The sequence below is a fragment of the Rhinoderma darwinii genome, chromosome 8, assembly GCF_050947455.1.
Source record: "Rhinoderma darwinii isolate aRhiDar2 chromosome 8, aRhiDar2.hap1, whole genome shotgun sequence".
NCBI classification, from domain to species: Eukaryota; Metazoa; Chordata; class Amphibia; order Anura; family Rhinodermatidae; genus Rhinoderma; species Rhinoderma darwinii.
In genome coordinates this window covers 12,254,214-12,276,713 of record NC_134694.1, presented here as the reverse complement: position 1 = coordinate 12,276,713, position 22,500 = coordinate 12,254,214, and the positions used below count along the sequence as shown (strand labels likewise).

General features: G+C 47.9%; 1 protein-coding gene across 3 annotated transcripts in view; it reads left to right on the top strand.

The window, feature by feature from the left end:
- Nucleotides 1-19,661, top strand: part of PKN3 (protein kinase N3) — a 32,085-nt gene extending 12,424 nt beyond the window's left edge. For 2 of the 3 annotated variants that reach the window (XM_075835105.1, XM_075835107.1), the window contains exons 2-21: nucleotides 7,168-7,450; nucleotides 7,862-8,016; nucleotides 10,365-10,631; nucleotides 10,738-10,948; nucleotides 11,040-11,222; nucleotides 11,650-11,759; nucleotides 11,853-11,996; nucleotides 12,693-12,768; nucleotides 12,857-13,001; nucleotides 13,482-13,617; nucleotides 14,189-14,256; nucleotides 14,643-14,709; nucleotides 15,742-15,833; nucleotides 16,327-16,503; nucleotides 16,579-16,641; nucleotides 16,902-16,978; nucleotides 17,065-17,207; nucleotides 17,505-17,612; nucleotides 18,054-18,134; nucleotides 18,498-19,661. In XM_075835105.1, the coding sequence (XP_075691220.1) occupies nucleotides 7,168-7,450; nucleotides 7,862-8,016; nucleotides 10,365-10,631; nucleotides 10,738-10,948; nucleotides 11,040-11,222; nucleotides 11,650-11,759; nucleotides 11,853-11,996; nucleotides 12,693-12,768; nucleotides 12,857-13,001; nucleotides 13,482-13,617; nucleotides 14,189-14,256; nucleotides 14,643-14,709; nucleotides 15,742-15,833; nucleotides 16,327-16,503; nucleotides 16,579-16,641; nucleotides 16,902-16,978; nucleotides 17,065-17,207; nucleotides 17,505-17,612; nucleotides 18,054-18,134; nucleotides 18,498-18,719 (2,808 nt within the window). In that variant the 3' untranslated portion in view covers nucleotides 18,720-19,661. The remainder of the gene's footprint in view (nucleotides 1-7,167; nucleotides 7,451-7,861; nucleotides 8,017-10,364; nucleotides 10,632-10,737; nucleotides 10,949-11,039; nucleotides 11,223-11,649; nucleotides 11,760-11,852; nucleotides 11,997-12,692; nucleotides 12,769-12,856; nucleotides 13,002-13,481; nucleotides 13,618-14,188; nucleotides 14,257-14,642; nucleotides 14,710-15,741; nucleotides 15,834-16,326; nucleotides 16,504-16,578; nucleotides 16,642-16,901; nucleotides 16,979-17,064; nucleotides 17,208-17,504; nucleotides 17,613-18,053; nucleotides 18,135-18,497) is intronic. The other variant, XM_075835106.1, reaches the window with a different exon arrangement.
- Nucleotides 19,662-22,500: the final 2,839 nt, after the last annotated feature.

The following is a 22,500-nucleotide window of genomic DNA, read 5'->3' as shown; positions in this document are numbered from 1 at the left end:
TGTTTTATATTTGTGTATGATATTTGTGTGTGTGTGTGTATGTTATCTGTATGTATATGGTGTGTGTGTGTGTGTGTGTGTGTGTGTGTGTGTGTGTGTGTGTGTGTGTGTGTGTGTGTGCGTGCGCGTATTATCTATGTGTAGTACCGGCCCCACCATAGTTTTAAATAAATTACATTAAGGGTACGAACACACAGCGTGTCCAGAGTGGATACAGCGTAGCCGGACAAAAAAGCGCACCACATTGTGGCGCGTTTTTCCGCCTAAATTTAAGCTGCGTAAAGAAGCGCCGTAAAATAAAAAAAAACCTTCATACTTACCCCCTTCCTCTTCTCTGCGCATAGTCCCGCCTCCGGGGATGACATGGCAGGCCACGTGACTGGCTGCAGCGGTCACATGGGATGAAACGTCATCCCAGGAGGCGGACCTGGAGAAGAAGCAGGGAACTCTAGGTGAGTATAACTTTTTATTTTATTTTGTTGCTTGCGATTTTTGCGGCAAAATTGCTGTGATTCCGCCAAAAATGTTGCAACACACGCCACTTTGTTGCGGGTTTAAGCACCCCATTGCATTCAATGGGGAAAACCCGTAAGAGAAGTGCTTAGATTCCGCCGCATTAGTTAAAGTAACCGCAACGCAGGTCAATTTTATTGTTTTATTTCCATTTTTTTCGGCTGCTTTTTTCCGCTGTGTGGGGACGACATTTGTTGAAATCTCACCTACACTGCTGCTACTGTAATACGCTGCGGATTTTCCGCATTTAATCAGTTGTGGAAAATACGCAATGTTTACGCTGTGTGTGTTCGTAAGGCTGTATTCATACCACCGTGATTGGACCGTGAAAAACAGTCCGTGTGTCCACCGAATTTCCCGACCACGGTACATGTGAACGGGACTCCTGGCATCATAGTCACAGGACAGTGAAAAAAAAGTGTCCATTAAAGACTGATCAACTCTCAGTTTCTCATGGCCGTTTTCCATCTATGCGTCTCCAAATTTTCATCCATTTCAAGTCCGACTGTCCGTTTTTCATGGCTGTTAAAAAAAATAAAAAAAAAATAAAAAAAATGGATGGGTTTCATTCGTCAGGGCCCCCCCCCCCCAATCCCCTGAAAACTCCACCGTGCCCATGTAGATAGTGCAACTGCAGCTTCCACGAGGAGCGGAATCTCCGGCCTAAAGTGTAAGGCTATGTTCACATGGCTGAACATACAGAGCTGTTTTCAAGGGATTTTTTCCTGATTTTTCAGCCGTTTTTAAATCAAACTAGCGTTTTTCATGGCTGTTTTTGGAGCTGTTTCTCTATTGCGTCATTGAAAAACTGGTCCAAAAACGGCTCAAGGAGTGATATGCACTTCTTTTTACGCGCCGTTATTTAAAAATGAGGCGTAAAAAAGTCCCCGTCGGAACAGAACGCCGTATTTCCCATTGAAATCAATGGGTAGATGTTTGTAGACGTTCTGCTTCTGATTCTTCAGCCGTTTTTCGGATCCTTTACAGCCCGAAGAACAGCTGAAAATAGGCCATGTGAACATACCCCTATCGATGGTCTGGCTGGGGATTCTGCTCTTAGAGGGAGTACCTGACGTCTCTGTCCATATACAGACAATGACGTTAGGGACTCCCTCTAGGAACGGAATCCCCTGCCAGAGCATCTGCAACGCTCTGGCTGGGGATTCTGCTCCAGGAGTAGCCCCTGATGTCCCTGTCCATATATGGAAAGTGAATGTCAAGGGCTTTCCAAAGACAGGATTCTCTGGCCAGAGACCTTGCGATGCTCTAGCCGGGACTCCGCTTGTAAAGGGAGCACCTGAAGTCACTGTCCATATATGGAGTGACAAAATGGGCTCCTCCTAGAGTGGAATCCCCGGCCAGAGGTCGCCGACGCTCTGGCAGGGGATTCCGCTCTTAGAGGGAGCCGCTGACGTCATGGTCCTTATATGAACAGAGACGTCAGTGCCTCCCTCTAGGAGTGTAATCTCCTTTACAGAGCGCCGGCAATGCTCTGGCTGGAGATTTCGCTCCTAGTGGGAACTAGTGGTGCTAGCTACAAGGGGAGGTTTTATCTACTGCAGGGTGGTGGCTCTATCTACAAGGGGGTGGTGGTATCTACAGGGCGGTGTGGCACTATACTAGGAGTCCCTGCTTCCCCACAGAACTTGGGTTCAGTTCTGTATAATTTTGTTCAGTTCAGAACCGCAGTTCCATGGGGAAGCAAGGACAGAACGGGCGGACCAGGCAGGCGGTGAGGCGGAGCTTCCTCCTGCAGAATAGCGCGACGGCGCCATTAGAGAATCGATTGAACGATTCCATTAAAAAATATATATATCCTGTTTGTGTATGTATATATTGTGTGCATTTCTATATATGTATGTATTTGTGCAACCTTGGACTGCGCCATGACATACGTTTTCACAATCTAAGCAACAAGACATTTTGTATGTGTGTCTTTGTATAGGTGTGTGTGTGTGTCTTTGTATAGCTGTGTGTGTTTGTTTGTACACGTGTATGGTTATGTACACTGCACTCCACCATTTGTCACAGATAAAAAAAAAAAAGTTGATCTTGAATAACGTGGCCAATACAACAAATTATATTTTATTCAGATCTATGAAATGTTTTAACGTTTTGTACACGTGATACCTGTTCGATTAGAGGGGGTCCGACTGCTGGTAGCACAGGGCACCCCCATCTCTCCCCACCTGCACGTGATACTGATGAGTTGTATGGAGCGGTGCTGCTGTCCAGGCCGCAGCTTTCAGGACACGCTGGGAGTTGTAGTTTCTATGCTGAGCTTTATTAGTGTGATCTCTCCGCCACGTCCCCTACTTAATGCACTGAACTTTACATATCTTTTGGAAGAGGACTGGTTCGTTCTGTTCTCTTTGTTCCTCAAATCCAGGTACGTCATGTGTCCTTTCCATAGAGCAGGTTTACGAGCGCCTCTGGTGTCAGGAGAGAACGGGAGCACATACCCGAAAAACACGTTGGGCTTCATAGTCAGATTTGGTTCATTAACATGAGTTCATTTGCATAGTCGGTCATGCAGGTTCACAGGTTTGCTGCTCTCTGGAGTCGCCATCTCCCCAAAATTGGAGTAATATTCTATATTTGAGGCACGATTCGGTGCAGTCTCAATACAATCTATGAATGGGACTCTTAAAGGCATAGTCCAGGCAAAACCGCGCAATTGCATCTGGGCCGAGAGCCAGCCTTAGGGGTGTGTGGCATCACCTATCATTACTGAAGGGGCGCCTCTGTTCCTGAGAGCCTGTGTACCTGGGGGCTTGCTGTCCTGATACCACATGTGTTGCCTATACCTATGGAAAGGCAGCGGCACTATATGGTTCATCATAAGAGTGGAGGGTGTCAATAGAAGGTACTACACAAGGGCATCATCCAACTAAGGCTGGCCCAGTTGGGCCCTTATGCTCTCTTTAATAAGTACACAGTATTGCTTGTAGGTGAAGGGTCCTGCAGATCTTAGGTTCCAGTAGAGATGAAGTCCGCCATCAAACACACACTCAAAGTGGTTTTCTAAATACAACAACCCCCTTTCTGTATTGATGGCCTGGTGATCAGCTGATTGACGTGGGTCCGGCTTCACAAATCCCTGGTGACAGCGGCCGCTTCAGGAGAAATACAGTATTACATGGAAGGCTGAGTCTGCCACAGTGAGAGACGCTTTTTGAAGTGGCTCTCCCTCCACTCAGGCTGGTAGATGGGGAGGGGGGATCCCGAGCAGGAAGACTCCCCTCTGTCGTCATAATTTGGGATATGGAAAGGGGTTGTCCTAATGAAGCAATCCTTAAAGGAGTTGTCCAGTTTTGATAACCCCTGTGCATATATCCTCTTAGGTCACATGGATGTAATAGAGGGAGGGCCTTGGCTATAATCTGCACAAGATCAAGCCTCCCAGCATGCCTTGCTTGTTCATTTTCTGGTGATTTGTATTCTGGGAAGTTTAGTGTTTACACCAGGCACTACACAATAATCTGATATGACAGCTAAACTGTAAGGCTATGTTCACACGCTTAACCAAAAACGTCTGAAAATATAGAGCTGTTTTCAAGGGAAAACCGCTCCTGATTTTCAGCTGTTTTTTTTTAAGCAAACTAGTGTTTTTTACGGCCATTTTTGAAGCTGTTTTTCTATAGAGTCAATGAAAAACTGCTCCAAAAACGTCTCAAGAAGTGACATGTGCTTCGTTTTATGGGGCATTTTTTTACATGCCATTTTCACAAAACAGCCGCGTAAAAATATGCCCCGTTTGAACAGAACGCCGTATTTCCCATTGAAATCAATCGGCAGATGTTTGGAGGCATTCTGCTTCCGATTTTTCTGCTGTTTTTTCATCCGTTTATGGCCCGAAAAAAAAGACTTAAATAAACCGTGTGAACATACCCTTAGGGGGATGTCTGATGACAAGCTTGTTGACTGTTTCTGTAATGATGGGGGTAGGGAAACAGACAAGTGAGCCCTAATCTACCCGCCACTCAGTCCCTGCCTACTTGCAACGACCCGCCCTAGGCGACGGGGTACAACTGGGCGACGGTCCCTACACTCAATAAGTGAACGACAGACAAGGGAACACAGAACCTAAGGGAAACGGGGCAGTTGCCCACGGCAACACCGTGAGCAACAAGAGTAGTAAACGAGCCGAGTAAAACCAGGAGAGTACGAGGTGCCAAACGCAGAGCAGGAGAGTAGTCAGCAAGCCAGGGTCAGTATGGAGCAGGGACAAATAGTACAAGAAGCTGCAGCAGGGCCAGGAAACCAACAGAGAAGATTCACAAGCAAGGAGGAACAGGAAAGGCAGGTATAAATAGACAGAGGGCGGGAGCTAGCTCCGTCTGGCCAGGCTGTGATAGGCTCTCCCACTCCTAAGCCTGCCATCCTGAGTGGTGGAAGATGGATTCAGTCTCACAGACATAGGAGCAGGTGCAGACTGATTACCTATGGGCGTAGATAAAGAAGCTGTGCCTGGCAGATCCTTTACAGTTTCCATTGACAATCAGCAGAATAGTGAGTGCAGCTCTGGGGTATAATACAGGATGTGCCTCAAGATCAGTACAGGGTAAGTAATGTATTTACAAAGTGTCTTTTATGTAGATTAATTTTGCATGTAGAATATGTTCTCTAAAGTAGTTGCCAGATCAGGACAACCCCGGTCCATATGCCCTGTTTAGGCATATTGATGTCATAGAGGGGTCCCTCTGCTTGAGACCTCCCTCTGTGCCAGAATGAAGCAGCTCCCGTTCTGGCGGACTATCAGTACCAGGACGCACACAGAGGTGGCAGTAACACCTGCACAGGCAATTTTACACTTTAAAAACGTGTATTTCTACACATGAAACTGAGCCCTGTTATCCCTCTAGCACAGGTGCTGCCCGCAGCTATAGTGCTGTAGCGCCCCTCTCCCTCTTCAGTACAAGCGAGAGAGGAGCAGCACAGGATTATACTCACGTGCAGCGATTGTGCAGGAGAGGCAATGAGAAAAAAAACTCGCTCACATCTCCGGCAACCTCACAGAAAGTGAATGGAGCGGCAGCTGAACATTCGCAATACCGCTCCATTCATTTGGGGCACACCGAAATGGCCATGTAAGCCCGTTCTCGGGATCGGTGGGGGTCCCAGCGGTTAGGCCCCCGCCGATCAGATATTTATCACTTATCCTAAGGATAGATGATAAATACTGATTATAGGAAAACTCCTTTAAATAGTACTAGATATCTTGCGGCGACGGGTGGAGCATACACATTGGCTAAAAATACTAAGAAGAGTATTTTTACTTTGCTTGAAAATACGAAGTGCGATCTCATCTGAATAGCCGGCATGTAATGCTACATTTCTCCTATAGCAGCGGCTGCAATGGAAACTTGTGGTTGGCCGCTGCTGATCTGCTGCTATCATGGGATGGAGAAGCCGGACCCGTGGCATTCTTTTTTTGAGAGGCTGTTTTCATGAGAAAACCCCTTTTAAGGAAGCGTTCACATCTGCTGGTTTGCTGCGTTTAGGTCACTGCAGTAAATGATCACCGGTGACTTTCTATCTCTGACAAAATGTAAAACCTAAAATCCATGTTTATCTTCTTAAATGAGCACCCTGGACAAAAAGACTTCTGCATTATGCCTAAATCAGAGCCTGAGGGGGCGGAGCATGACACAGGAAGTCTCTCTTTGGTGTTCTTTGAATCCCTGTGACGGGCTCCGCCCCCTCAGGTCCTGCACTAGGAATAATATAGTATTGTTGTGTTTAGAGTGTTCATTTAAAGGGGGTTTCCTGCAAAAGTATTTTATTACATATCATGGTGGGAGGTCTGGCTGCTGGGGCCAGAACTGTAGGTTTTCCTTCAATTGACATTTATCAGCACAGGATGATTGCTGGGACCCCAACGATCGCTAGAATGCATGTCCTGAGCCCCCCTATTCCTCACACCTGTATGACCGCAGGAGAGTTTGAATGGAGTTACGGTTGAGCATGCCCGCTGCCGTTCCATCTAAAATCAATGTGCCTGACCGAGTAATCCGTTCCATTCTCAGCTGTTTCTTTCAACCCCATAGACATTGAATGGATCGCCACCGTGTATACTCGACCACCGCTTCATTCAAACTCCTCCTCACTGTGGTCATACAGTGAGGAGGAACAAGGGGGGCTCAGGGCATGCATTCTAGTGATCGGTGGGGATCCCAGCGATCAGACGTGTATCACTTATCCTATGGATCGGGCATAAATGTCAATTGTGGGAAAACCCCTTTAAATAGATGTCTCCGTGTAAACAGGCCCTGAATGTGCGTTGTCCCTGGAGGGGCAGGTATTTCGGCACATTGACACTGGCCCTTTGTATATGAGATGTGGCTGGATACCGTCCTGGGCTGTTCTCACTAACAAGAAGCAATTCCAGGAAATGACGACTCGTCTGCAGAGTTTTCCAAACTCACTTGTAACTTTTTTCCTACAAATACAAGTAGGAGTAATAGGTGGGGCGCAGCTGACCCTCTTATCATGAGTTAGGAGGAAGCTGCAGTTACCGCTTTATTTCCCATACGTGTTTGCATCTCCCCGGGGCGTTACAGGTGTATGTGAGTCATCTGTCTTTAGTTACCTGCCGAGAGACTTTCAAGAGTTTAACCCTTTTATTAGCTTTTTTTTGTGTGTTCCCTGCAGGTCAGCCACAAGATGGAGATCAGAAATGGAGGATCGCTGATCTTGGATCCAGGGTTCCAGCAGCAACTGGAAGATTCGAGAGAACAGCTGAAACGGGAGATCCAGAGGGAGCTGAAGATAAAGGAGGGGGCTGAGAACTTACGCAAAGTGTCCACGGATAAAAAGCACCAGAGCCATGTAGAGAGTCAGCTGAAGACGTCTAACCGCCGCTTACAGGAGCTGCACCGTCAACTGCAGGAGCTGAACGGTCGCATTGTCATTATGGAGAAGGACACTAAACAAGGTAGGAGGGCAATCAAATGGTTAAAGGGGTTGGATGAGATTAGAAATAATAATAAAAAAAATCTAAGAAACAGCGCCGCTCTTGGTTATGGGCAGTGTTTGGAATTGCAGCTTGGCTTTATTTAGGTGAATGGAACAGAGCTGCAATACCAGACAAGGCCTATGGACAAGAGTGGCACTGTTTCCAAAGGGGTTGAAACACAGCTTTACCTATCTCCTGGCAAATATACTTGGTTATGTAGCAGTATGGGAGTTGGGGATTTATGGCTGTGTAACTGAACAGATTTGCCATTCAGGATTGTGGGAAAGTTTGGAGATTATAATGGCGGCCACGTTGCCACTATTTGTATTTGTTTTTTTTTATAGCCAGAAATAAGAATGTGTAATAACATTGGCATATTCTGTTTTTCAGATGGAATGGTCTCTCCAGATCACTGTATATTTGATCAAAGCCTCGATCCTAGGCAGCGCAGAGTGGAAGCGCTGAAGAGACAGCTGCACATTGAGAATAAAGTCAGACAGGGTGCTGAGAAAATTATTCAGATGTTTTCCAGCGGAGCTTCTAAGGTTGGTCTTGTTGGTCAGGTTTGTTTTTTACCAGACTTGCAGGAATTGCAAGTATTTTGGCCCTATTCATGTAATATTTTGTTAAAGGGTATATCCACATCATTATATAGAAGGAATCTACATAAAAACATTACTCTCTTTGTAAATACACTGCTTATTCTGTACTGCCTGTATCATACTCCAGAGCTGCACTCACTATTCTGCTGGTGGAGTCACTGTGTACATACATTACATTACTTATCCTGTACTGATCCTGAGTTACATCCTGTATTATACTCCAGAGCTGCACTCACTATTCTGCTGGTGGAGTCAATGTGTACATACATTACATTACTTATCCTGTACTGATCCTGAGTTACATCCTGTATTATACTCCAGAGCTGCACTCACTATTCTGCTGGTGGTGTCACTGTGTACATACTTTACATATCCTGTACTGATCCTGAGTTACATCCTGTATTATACTCCAGAGCTGCACTCACTATTCTGCTGGTGGAGTCAATGTGTACATACATTACATTACTTATGCTGTACTGATCCTGAGTTACATCCTGTATTATACTCCAGAGCTGCATTCACTATTCTGCTGGTGGAGTCACTGTGTACATACATTATATTACTTATCCTGTACTGATCCTGAGTTACATCCTGTATTATACTCCAGTACTCCAGAGCTGCACTCACTATTCTGCTGGTGGAGTCAATGTGTACATACATTACATTACTTATCCTGTACTGATCCTGAGTTACATCCTGTATTATACTCCAGAGCTGCACTCACTATTCTGCTGGTGGTGTCACTGTGTACATACATTACATTACTTATCCTGTACTGATCCTGAGTTACATCCTGTATTATACTCCAGAGCTGCACTCACTATTCTGCTGGTGGTGTCACTGTGTACATACATTACATTACTTATCCTGTACTGATCCTGAGTTACATCCTGTATTATACTCCAGAGCGGCATTCATAATTATACTTGTCATGATTTTAAATAGTCAACAACCTTGTTGTCAAACACATCCCATTCACCTTAGCAAAACTATAATGCAGGGGGACAGTTAGTTTTTCCTACATCAGATTACATTACTGTGCCTGTTGTTGTAGTAGCTACGCTTCCCAAAATGTAAATCACCAGAACAAACTCGTGAATGCTGGGTGATTTCGGCTTTGAAGCCTGCAGAATTGTGAATGGAGCTCTGCAGTATAATACAGGCTGTAACTTTGGATCATCACAAGTGTAAGTTATAATTGTGGCCTGCTGAGATGGGCCATGGCTGATATACTGCAATATTGGACTAACTCATCATGGTGCTATTGGTAATGTCCCACATCGCCATATTTCGCCCCCGCCCCTTAGAAAACACTCTTGACCTGACATGATACATCTGATGAAGTAGAGAGCAGCTGGACATAACAGCGGCTAATGCCATTCACTCTGTGCTCTATAGTGCCCAGTCACACCAGGCTTGCATGGGGCGAGAGCTGTAAATTCTGCACCCGAACATGTCTTTAATGGCATAGGAGAAACTGATCCACGGTGTAGCTTCAGCTCAGCGCCCTCTGATGTTTTGTTTTTTTGAGCCGGAACTTGGGAAAACCACAGATAAAGCTGGTGGGCATTTTCCCCTGACGGGTAAAGGGCCTGTCAATCAACTGCACCTTATCAGTGGAGTGTTGAAGTTCTGTACTGGGGACATGTGGTGTTGCTGATGGGAATATAACTGTAGTCATCACTTAAAACCCCAGCAGCCGGCAGAACTGAAGGCTAAAGCTATGCCAAGGCAATCTCTTAAAGGAACGTTCTACCCTTAAATAGCTAGAATTCACTTTACAATTTTAACAGGAGCTGGTTCTAGCTACAGATCAGGACACAGTGTCTGAATGAATAATTGAATTGGCCTGATGTTATAGATGCATGGCTGAAATACACTGATAAAGATAAACTTCAGATATGTACATTAGAGGTAGTCCATGAGGGGGGGGGGACTCCAAAAAGAAAGAAGGGGCCACATTGCTCAGTGATGTACACAGAAATCATAGGACCCTATAGCAAAACTCCCTCCATCTCCCTATCACAGAGCTCCAAATCCCCCGCTTTCCTTCAGAGCCATGGAGCATATATCATAAAATTCTGACTGCCTGCATCCACCACTAGATGGAGCTCACTGCATATGAATTTATACAGCTCATTGAACTCCTTGGGAGCTATATAAATCTGTGAGCTCCCTCTAGTGGCGTATACAGGTAACGCATTGGGAACAGTTCAGTACTGGGCCATATAGCAGTGGCGAGGTTTGCCTCTATGGTAGGTACAACGCTGAGTTTGTCGTTTTTATTCCAGGACAGGAAGCTTCTGAGCACGGCTCAGCAGATGCTTCAGGACAGCCGGATAAAAACAGAATTGCTCCGTATGCAGATTGTGAAGCTAACGTCTCCTCAAGGGTCGGCATCAGATGTTCATGAATCGGACACGCTTTCTTTACTAGAGTTACGATTGGAAGAACTGAGGCGTCACTTACGGGTGGAGGCCGCAGTTGCAGAGGGAGCAAAGAATGTGGTAAAATTACTTGGTGGACGCAAACTGCAGGACCGCAAGGCTTTGGCTGAGGTGAGTCATAATAGTGAGCAATGGGGGTAAGGGGGGGGGGGCAGTTTGGGACTTGCCATCAATTTTAAGTTGGTCGTGTCTGGTCTTGGCTTCCTTCTGTTCTCAGGCCCAGTCACGACTACATGAGTCCAGTCAGAAGATTGATCTTCTCCGTCTGTCTCTAGAGCGCTCCTTGTCTGAACTCCCCTCCGGCCACCCTAAACAGCTACTCATCAAACAGGATCTGCAGAGTTGTCCTACCGCTGGCGGAATATGGGGAAAGGAGCACAGTCTGGGCCAAACCCTCACTCCTCTCATCAAACCCACTGCACTGACGGGTACCCTGGGGTGTAACCAGAGGGCGATTACATAGATGATGATGGGATGTGGGGAATTTCTTTTAAATGTCCTGCTTTCCTCTTTTCACAGGAACTCTGGAGATCCACATTTTAGGGTGTCAGGGATTGTTGGAATCTGTTCCTGGACGCTCTCGGGCAATATCTGTTCATGGGAGTCCTAATGAGGCAAAGAACTTCATGCGCTACCGGACCGGAGGAAGCAGTCATGGACATGGTGGTTCTGCAAGACACTTGCGGTCAGACGAGATCTGTGGTAAATATGTAGAACCATCACCAAGGGCTTTATTTTCTAAGAGATGAACGTGAGGGGTCTGAGAGTCTCTTTATGTTTTTCATTGGTTCTTAAAGGGACTTCCACATTGGGGTAGCAAACTGAATTTTTAGTTAGTTTCAGAGCTGGATTTGTCTTTTGATGTAAATCCCACGGTCTAAATATAAACTTTGTTACTCCATGCTCATTTTAGCCTTGGTGTCCCAGTAAAAGGGGTTGTCTCATGATGACAACCCATTTAAAAAAAGAAGAGGAGCGGCGATCAACTGATCGCCACAGGTCTGACTTATTTTGCCCACAACGATGAACTGTTTTTGCCGTGGAAGCGTTCCCTGCAGCGCCCCCTCATGGGACAACCCCTTTTAAGTGTTTATTGTGAAATATTTCGTTGATCTTTGTCTTCCCATAGGAGAGGTGATGTGCATCCTGAAGGTCGATAACAAGCCAGTCACTCATACTAACTGGAGGCCAGTTCACAACCAATGCTGGGATCAGAGATTCACTATTGAGTTAGAACGTGTAAGTCCACACACATCTACTCATCTATGTACTCCGTATTTTATATATATATATATATATATATATATTATAAAAAAATGTTGCCCTCCACAGTCCAGGGAGCTGCAACTGTCTGTACATTGGCGAGACTGGCGGGAGCTATGTGCCATTCGCTTTGTTCGTTTGGAAGACTTTCTGGACAACGAGCGGCATGGGGTGTGTCTGCAGCTGGAACCACAAGGGATGCTGTTTGCGGAGGTAACGGGTCTAAAACAGATGAGTCTCTAAGTAATAGGATCTACTTATAGGGTCCCAAAGCAACCGTAAACCGTCACATAGGGTCTTGGCTTACTGTAGGTGGACATGACGTGTTCCAGTCTGTTTACCATTTTTCTAGAACTCATGCAGTGCCCTCATATTGTCCAGTCTCCATTTACGTGGCCTTATGTAAATAATTGGGACTGTCCAATAAGGACTGTGGTCTGACCAATAAAGGGGATTTCTAATGAAGACGACCCCTCTCCATATGTCATTTTAGATCACTTTGACATCATAGAGGGGGGTCCCAAGTTCTGGACATGCTCTACTATGAGCCGAAGCGTAGAACCGCTCACAAACAGCGTCTCCTACTCTGGCAGATCTTGGCTGTTCATGTTTTGCATGGTCGGCCATTGGCCACAATGTAATACTACATTATCCCTGCAGTGGTCGCTGCAGGGGAAATGTCTGGCCTGACCGAATTGCTGTGCTGGCTTCTATTTTTAAAGGTGATAAGTTCATGTTATACAGAATCATTATTATATTTGCCACAGGGATGTCGTCTGCTATTCTCTTCTGCCTTGGAAAGATGTGCTATTCTGAGCTCTTGGAAAGCTGGGTGACGAGCATTCCAGGAAAGGGATATAACCACAAATAGACAGTGTTTGTGATTGGCTTGCTCCATTTTTGTTCCAGATCATGTTCTGCAACCCTGTGATTGAGAGGAGAGGCAAAGTACAGAGGCAAAAGCGCATATTTCCAAAACAGAAAGGTAAGTGTCTTCTCCGTTCCATAGAGTGCGACTTCTGGTCACATTTCATGTCGTGTTTCAGCTGAACTTCGTCGTCTTCTTCTTTTAGGAAAAGATTTCCTTCGGGCCACCCAAATGAACATTAATTTTGCAACCTGGGGGCGACTGATGATGAGCATCCTACCTCCATGTGGCACCATGACAACACTCAGTCCACCCCTTCCCAGTGCTGATCAGGCGTGTTCTGCTGACAGGTCTGACCTTACCATCTAGTTGTCTTTTAACTCTAGTTCTGAGATGAACAGGACTGTCTTGCAATCTAGGGCAGTAGTCTTTAACTGTTGTGAAACTACAACTCCCAGCATGCCTTTACATTCGCAGACATATTTAGCTACTGCAGGGGGAGGCTGCTTGGCCCTCACTAAAAACAATAGACGCCACTGACGTCCACTAATGCCAATGGGCACCCTTTCATAGTGTGTGTGTAATGCCCGCAGCTGAAACCAGATGATTGTGTGGTCTCCCATCGGCAAGCCCCCCATCACATGTCACTCACCCCCGCCGCCCCTTAAGCATCACTAGGCTTTACTCATATTGTGGCACATGGTGACAAATCTTTGGTTCCTTGGTATTGGGGACCAGACCCAGCAAAGTACTTCCTAATATTTTACATGAAGTTTTTTATGTTTATCTTCCTCTCTGGAAAGTAATTTTTTTTTCTTCTTTTCTTGCAGCAATTTCCCTGTAAAGAAATTGATGTTTAATGATGACCCTTCGGAGAAGCCACCGCCCAAACCTCCTCGGGTGTTTCTACTACCTGAAACCGAAAAAGAAGAGACTCCTGCCTACTCTTGTAAGGTGCCTGTAAAGGTGTGTGTGTGTGCATGGCAGACCCTGTAATATCAAAGCCTAAAACGTGTAATCTGGTGGAACAGGCTCCTGGCAAATCCATTATATATCTCATCAATGTCTGATCAGTGGGAATCAACTGGGCACCTTAGGTCCCAATGTCCCCCCCCCCCCCCCCACTGATCAGACATTGACATGCCGTAATTTTGGATTTTATGTGGAATAAAATAATCTTCTGACTAGTCATAGAGAGAAAATGACCTCAGTAGGGGCCATGAACACATCGCCCCCTTATTCCCAAAACTCCCAAAACATAGTGCCATGGTGCTCTGTAGGGCATCTATATCCATTTGGCACTGCTTCATAATGCCTATCGCTGGAAATCTTCAGTCCCAGCATTGTGAGCATTATGTCGGAGATCTCTATGCATCACCAGAGGGATTCAGGCAGTTTTCCAGATCCCCTTTATTTTACGTGTTACCCGATTTACATGTCAGAACATTATTTTAAATGGACATCCTCCTCTAGGTAATCACTGAATTTCTGATTTTATTAATTTTTTTAAATTTCTGCTTTCTTCCTTTTTTTTTAGTCCATGAAGCGCATCCACTCAGACGACAGTGGGACACACGGCTCTGCTGAGCCCCAGAAACTTCTCAGGTTAATATGTCCTCCTTTAACAGTGGTTCAAACACTCGAGATACTACAGTAATATATGCTTTTCTGTGTATTTCCACTGACTACTATTCTATTATGCGAAGGGAAAGGCACCACAGAGGTATCCTATGGACAGGGTGGTCCGAGCTCAAGTGGGTTCATCCTCCTTGTACAGCGTGAACTCTACACAGCTGGCCTAAGTGCCACGCTACCATATTCTCATGTGAGGGGTGAGAAGGTGGATAGATGAAGAGTTAAGCCTCTTGGGTCGGGCCATTTTGATCTTGTGCAGCGTGTCATAAAGCACAATTCTGGGTGCATCGGGCCTTTAATAATGAAGTTCTGGGTGTTGTTCCTCACGACTGTATCTGTTTATTTTGTTCTTACAGAAAAAGGACTCTTCAGCTGGATGATTTCTCCTGTGTTTCTGTGCTCGGGAGGGGGCATTTTGGGAAGGTAAGTGTGAGGGCGAGGGGTAGTTGGTGTTGGCTTCATGTGTTACCCTCGGTCACAAATACAAAAATTAGGATAAATTTCCTCGTTGGTGGAACAGAGATGAACTGTAAATTATTAGTGACAATACCTTGCTGCTGCTTCTATGGATATATTGTCACGTATTAATGGAGTATATCCCTCTGACCGCTCCTATCTCCGATCCGGCGCCTTGTCTGGAGAAAATAATCTTTAAACACTTGTGGCTCTCCTCTTCTTCCACGAGTCCTGTTAGCTGTGGGTCAGCTGCTCCAGGGGGCGAAGCTTGCAGGCTCCGGTAGCTTACAAGGCTGATGTGCATACACTGCGCTAAAGGGTCTGGATGTCCGAATCCCCCATTAATGAATAGCAGCAAGACTGACGTCCCCATGTTGTGAGGCTGGGTAGGCTCGGGAGCATAAAGACTGGTGGCGGACTATCGGCTTATATCATTCCAATACAATAGGACAGATTTTGTTGCATGATGAACCAGTGGAATTTCCAGACTATTGGATGCTGGATTTATAGAATTCCACAGTACATTGTGGTGGTTTCTGTGTATGACGTCTCTGTGGTATAAGAGCCTTGAGATGGATAGGTCTCTGTACACAGGGAGAGTGCAGCCGTTCCTTGTACAGTCTGTTTGATTTGGTTATGTAAAGTATCCATGTTGTAAATGGCTCTTGGTTTTTGTGTCCGGCTTGTAAAAATAGCCAATTTTTGTATATTATATGACGTAGAGTTGCACAGAAACCTGTCTTATAAGTAATGGTCTGCCGGCGTTTCCAGGAGATGGGTCTCTAACGATTACTCGGTTTAGAAAAGGGGGAACTCCGACAGAAATTCCTCCACTTTCTTACTAGTAACGATAGTTTTATTGTTTAGTCATGCAGTCCACATCTAATTCTTCGTAACTGCTCGCTCTGGGGTTGCCATGGTCTCAACCGTCTAGAACTTCTGTGTAAATCCGAGATGTAGCTGGACCAATATCATATGGGTTTTCTCCATGTTTTTTAGGTACTTCTTGCTGAATATAAGACGACCGGAAAGCTGTATGCCATCAAAGCACTAAAAAAGCGAGAGATCGTGAGCCGCGATGAGTTTGAAAGGTGAACACCGGCCCCTCTGGGAATTTCTGACCCTAAACCTTTACCCCCTTACCTTGCAAATTCGGCATTGCTCTCTCACGATCAGTCACCAGGGCCCTCATTGCATTCTGTTGACCATGACCTGTTGTCCTTCCTTGTGACTGCGGCAGGCGGTTGCTGCCCAATGATAGTGTGTCCCTACGGGTAGCACGTTACCATCGCGGACAGGAATTGTTGGGATGGACGACACCAGAAAGAGGTGACAGGTGCTGCGGAAATGGCACTGAGACTGAATTTTGGTCCATTGATGATGGCAGTGGGCACTGCTGCTGGGAGCCCCTACAATCCGCTGTCCTCGCAGGGAAGCTCTGGGTTTTCCAGAGCTCTGAGCCGCTGCCTTTTGCCCTAGCTAAAGGGGAACCCGTTGGGACAAGCTTACATAACCCCATACTAACCCTCACCTTACCCTGCACATAGACCCTACTCATCTTTTCCTTCTCTTTCTGCCATTCAGTCTGCAGTGCGAGAAGCGGATCTTTGAGGTGGTGAACTCCTCTGGGCACCCGTTCTTGGTGAACTTGTTTGGATGCTTCCAGACATTAGGACATGTGTGTTTTGTCATGGAGTACATGCCAGGCGGAGATCTGATGATGCACATACATGCAAATGTCTTCTCACACCCCGCAGCACGGTAGGACCCAGATACAGGACATCCTCCGTCCACCGTGTCAGAGTTGTCGGTCACTGAGGCTCTCTCTTTTGGTAGGTTTTATTCCGCCTGTGTCGTCCTGGGGCTCCAGTTCCTGCACCAGCAAAAAATTATTTACAGGTATGAATGTCTAAAGCTTGTGCAATGCTCTGCATCATGTGTATGAATTAAAGGGCCATGCACCATAAAAATGAACAAGGCTGGTAATTATGTTCTGGATAGGTCTCCTTTTGTTATGTTGACGGGACAAATGCTGGATTCCCAAAAGTGACAACAGCTATTGGTAGCCATTACTGAAGGATATGTAGACTGTCTAATAATGGTGGGGGTACATGATGATATTATGGAGGGGACATGTGTAACATACTGCTTCCATTCAGGGACCTGAAGCTGGATAACTTGCTGATGGATGCCAACGGCTTTGTGAAGATTGCAGATTTTGGGCTCTGTAAAGAAGGTGAGGATCTGGACCCCCCCCTCTTGTACCATTTAAAGCTGGGATTAAGTAAGGGAAGGGGGTGATTATTTCTCTTTATCGCCCAGGAATGGGATATGGTGACCGGACGAGCACCTTCTGTGGTACGCCGGAGTTTCTTGCACCGGAGGTTCTGACTGACACTTCGTATACGTATGCAGTCGACTGGTGGGGGCTGGGAGTGCTGATCTACGAGATGCTGGTAGGAGAGGTGAGACCTGATCAGTTATATCTGCAACCTGTAGGATGCCAGGCTGATATAATGCACTGGTTAAAAAAGTTATTTCACTTTTTAAATGACTGTATTCTCATCACTTCATATGCCACCTGTTATTTTGCTGCAGACGTAGTTGGCACCTCGCAGAGGATGTCTTATCTTGAGGTTCACGGATGAGATGCGCCCATTGTTTTCACCTTGGCGTAATCTGACATCTGTAAACCATCCAGTCATGTTCTAATACTTTCCTGTCTCTACATCATTCATGCCGCTCTTTGATTTCTGGTTAAGTGTCCGTTCCCTGGTGACGATGAAGAGGAGGTGTTTGACAGTATTGTGAATGAAGAAGTTCGTTACCCACGTTTCCTGCCCACCGAAGCCATCAACATTATACGGAAAGTATGTGAACATCTATTATTTTGGCAGCTAGCGTGCAGCATGTTTTTTTTTTTATTTTATTTGAATGCAATGCCAGATACGGCCCATATTCAAAAGTGGCGCTGTTTTTAGGAAGATCTTATCTATTGTCTTATATTGATACAACTGCTTTTTAGGTGCGAGACGACTTGTATCTCCTGTTTTGATGGCGCCTACTTTGCAGTGGTTAGGGGGTGAAGCAACATGTAACTAGTCAGAGCGGGAGAATGGTGACTGGAGAGCGCTGATCGTGTAGGAAATGATCACTGTCGTGGTTATGGAAACCAGGACAGAGCTGTGGGGGTTTTGTTGTGACATAAGAGGAATGGGGACAGATTGATAGCTGTAGGAGCAGGCTGCTCAGCAGCACAGAGGATTTGTGGAGCCAATAACACTTTAGATCTTATTTTTTGGTTTGTTTAGTTACTTCGGAAAACGCCAGAGCGCCGTCTAGGGGCTGGAGTAGGCGATGCAGAAGAGCTAAAAACACAACCTTTCTACCAGGTACGAGCTCTGTAAAGATCTTCGAGATGACTGATACATATCAAGGAGCTGTGCTGTTACCATACGCGGCTGAGACCAGGTTGGGGCACATTGTGCGCCCATAGAACACCTATTTAAAGGGCCATCGGTCATAGTTATGTAAATGTCTGCAGATCCTCCGCACTGGATAGATATGTGACTGAGATTTGTGGCCGCCTTGTCATACTCTGCAGAACATTACAATCAATCTCTCCTTCATCTGAACTGGCTGATAACACGGAACAATAGCCTTTAGGTTGAACTAGCTGTATACCGAGTAGATGTAAGTATTGAATTTTTAAAGGTCTTGCCCCGCTAACCTACTTTTTGTCGGTCCTAATAAAGGAGGTGGACTGGGAGTCCCTGTACGCACGGAAGCTGCAGCCGCCCTTTATTCCTGCCTTAAACGATCCCTTTGATGTCAGGAACTTCGATGAAGAATTCACCGGACAGAAACCTGTGCTGTCTCCACCCGACGACCCTCGACCTTTGACCTCGGATGACCAGGTTCTGTTCCAAGACTTTGACTTTGTTTCGGACCTTCTCCTTTGCGAGCAGAAGCAGTGACGGAGCTGCTCCAAGTGTCCCCGATCTTTGGACAATATCTCAGATACCATTTGGGATTATCTCAAGCTTTACTACATTTGGTATTTGATATAAGGCACTTGGATTGACGGCATTCGAGTCCTCACACACCACAACTGAAAGGACCTACTAGAAACTCTGCCCTTTTTCTCTACCTCCGCTCCAGGTAAAATCCTCCCGGCACTTATTGTCAGGATGTAAATGCCAAAGTGTCATTCATACAACCGATGCTGCTGGACGATCATCAGCGGCCATGATGTCTTAAAGCTATACTACCCGGCATTCCTCACAGACCATGAAAAAGTCACAAGTCCTTTAATCGTTGTCTTCTATAAAGTTAAGAAGACACCAACCACTTATGGCATCCATTAGAGCTCCTCTAGACATTGTCATCCAAGAAACTGAAAAGTAGGTTTGCTTTTCTAGCAAGTAAGAAAGCCAGGTGACTCTTATAGGAGCTGTAGTGGCGGCCGTTAGCCAGCAGGGGAGATAACTGCTATAATGAAGAAATGGCTGACGGATGAGGACGAGGGCCACCTTTTTCTTAATCACTCTAATGCATATAAAATAAAATAAATGAAGCAAATCGTCTTGAATAAAAATATACAACTGTTTTGTGTGTAAACCGCTCCTATGCAGACCAATATGTCTCCATGGTTACAGACTACAAACAAACTGTAGTCTGACCCTCTCATCCATCTGTCCCCTACTACTTGTAGCCTACCAAATGTATGTTAGCATGAAGCATTACACAGATGGGAGTATGACTGCAGGATCAGTAACCATGGAGATACATAGCTTTGTATAGGAACTGTATACACAAAACGGTAGGTTATTTCTAATCAACACTATTTTAAAAGTTGCTTCATTTTTTTTTTTTTTTAGGTTGTGTATTGCAACAATAAAGAAATTGGTTGCAAAGTCGGATGTCCCCAGTTAAGAGTACTTCGGCACTAGATCAGGGTTAGCACCGTTGCCCTCCCACCCAAACATTGTTTGCTTGTCCTGACCAGTGGCCACCTCACCAGGCTGGTCAGAGGATATGCCGTCAATGTCTTCGATGGAAATACCCCTTTAAGGTAGATCTATAGATAGAAACACAACTACTGTGCTGTCTGTAGTGCTTTAAATTCTAAACACACTCTGTTCTTAAATCCAGAAACTATGGCTGCTTATGGGGTTGTTTGGTTTGGCCCATATGGATGTAAAACATAGATCCCCATTGATACAATTCCTACACCTGCGGATGACCCCCACATGCAGTGCTGGTGCCCTAGACCATCACTCTGGTATTATAGCGGCCCATGATTTACATACATAGAGACTGGTATATGTACAGAACATGTATGCTTCTTACAGCCACGGGGTGTGGGGGGGTGGGTGAGGGTGTGTGTGGTGGGGGGGGTGTGTGTGTGTGGGTGAGGGTGTGTGTGTGGGGTGTGCGCGCGTGGGGGGGGTGTGGGGGGGGGGTGTGTGTGGGTGTGGTGGGGGGGTGTGTGTGGGGGGGTGGGTGTTGTGGGGGGGGGGATGTGGGGGTGTGTGCGTGGCGGGGTGTGGGTGGGGTTTGTGGGGGGGTGTGGGTAGGGTTTGTGGGGGGGTGTGTTGGGGGGGGTGTGGTGTGTGTATGTGGGGTGTGTGCGTGGTGTGGTGTGTGTTTTGTGTGTGGGCATGGGGGGGGTGTGTTTGCGTGGGGGTGTGTGTGAGTGTGGGGGGGGGGGTATGTGTGGGTGGGGGTGCGTGTGTGGGGTGTTATGTGTGGGGGTATGTGGGTGTGTGGGGTGTGTGCGTGTGTGTGTGTGTGTGGGGAGGGGTGTGGGGGGGGTGTGTGTGGGGGGGGTGTATGTGTGGGTGGGTGTGTGGGTGTGTGTGTGTGTGTGTGTGCGTGCGTGGCGTGGTGTGTGTGGGGGTGTGTGAGTGCGTGTGGGGGGGGGGTTGTGTGTGGGGGTGTGTGTGTGTGGGTGTGTGTGCGTGCGTGGCGTGGTGTGTGTGTGAGCGGTGTGTGTGGGGGTGTGTGGGTGGGTGTGTATTTTGGGGGTGGTGTGGGGGGGTGTGTGGGGGTGTGCGTGGCGGGGGGTGTGGGTGTGTGTGTTTGGGGGGGGTGGGGGGTGTGTGTGTTTGGGGGGGGGGTGGGGTGTGTGTGTGTGGGGGGGGTGTTTGTGTGGGGGTGTGTGCGTGTTGGGGTGTGTGGTTGTGTGTGGGGGGGGGGTGTCTGTGTGTGGGGGGGGGGGTGTCTGTGTGTGTGGTGGGTGGTGGGTGTGGGTGGGGGGGGTGTGTCTGTGTGGGAGGTGTGTGTGTGTGGGGTGGGAGGTGTGTGGGTGGGGGGTGTGTGGGTGGGGGGTGTGTGTGTGGGTGGGGGGTGTGTGTGTGGGTGTGTGGGTGGGTGGGGGGTGGTGTCTGTGTGTGGGGGGGTGTGTGTGTGGGGAGTGGTGTCTGTGTGTGGGGGGGGTGTGTGTGTATGGGGTGTGTGTGGGGGGCTGTGTGCGTGTGTGCGTGTGTGCGTGGGGGGCTGTGTGTGCGTGGGGGGCTGTGTGTGCGTGGGGGGCTGTGTGTGCGTGGGGGCTGTGTGTGCGTGGGGGCTGTGTGTGCGGGGGGGTGTGTGTGTGGGGGGGGGTGTGTGTGTGGGGGGGGTGTATGTGTGGGGGTGTGTGTGTGGGGGTGGGGGGGCTGTGTGGGGGTGGCTGTGTGTGTGGGGGTGTGAGGTGTGTGTGTGGGGGGGGTGTGTGTGTATGTGGGGTGTGGGTGGGGGGCTGTGTGTGGGGGTGGGGGGGGCTGTGTGTGTTTTGGGGGGGGTGTGTGTGGGGCTGTGTGTGCGTGGGGTGGGTGTGTGTGGGGGGGTGTGTGTTTTGGGGGGGGTGTGGTGTGGGTGGGGGGTGTGTATGGGTGGGGGGTGTGTATGGGTGGGGGGTGTGTGTGTGCGTGGGAGGGTGTGTGTGCGTGGGAGGGTGTGCGTGGGAGGGTGTGTGTGCGTGGGAGGGTGTGTGTGCGTGGGGGGGTGTGTGTCTGTGGGGGGGTGTGTGTGTGGGGGGTGTGTGTGTGTGGGGGGTGTGTGTGTGTGGGGGGTGTGTGTGTGTGTGTGTGTGGGGGGTGTGTGTGGGTGTGTGTGTGTGGGGGGTGGGTGTGTGTGTGTGGGGGGTGTGTGTGTGTGGGGGGTGGGTGTGTGTGTGTGGGGGGTGTGTGTGTGTGTGGGGGGGGTGTGTCTGTGTGGGGGGTGTGGGGGGTGTGTGTGTGTGTGGGGGGTGTGTGTGTGTGGGGGTGTGTGTGTGGGGGTGTGTGTGTGTGTGTGTGTGTGTGTGTGGGGGGGGGGGGGTGTGTGAGGTGTGTGTGTGTGGGGGGGGGGTGTGTGTGTGTGTGGGGGTGTGTGTGTATGTGGGGTGTGGGGGGGGTGTGTGTGTATGTGGGGTGTGGGGGGGGTGTGTGTGTATGTGGGGTGTGTGGGTGGGTGTGTGCGTGGGGGTGGGGGGGCTGTGTGTGTGCGTAGGGGGGGGGGTGTGGGGCTGTGTGTGGGGGGGGGTGTGTCTGTGTGTGGGGGGGGGGTGTGTCTGTGTGTGGGGGGGGTGTGTGTGTGGGTGTGGGGTGTGTGTGGGTGTGGGTGTGGGTGTGGGGGTGTGTGTGTGTGTGGGGGGGGTGTGTGTGTGGGGGGGGTGTGGGGGGTGTGTGTGTGTGTGGGGGGTGTGTGTGTGGATGTGGGGTGTGTGTGCGTGGGGGGCTGTGTGTGCGGTGTGTGTGTGGGGGGGGGTGTGTGTATGTGGGGTGTGGGGGGGGT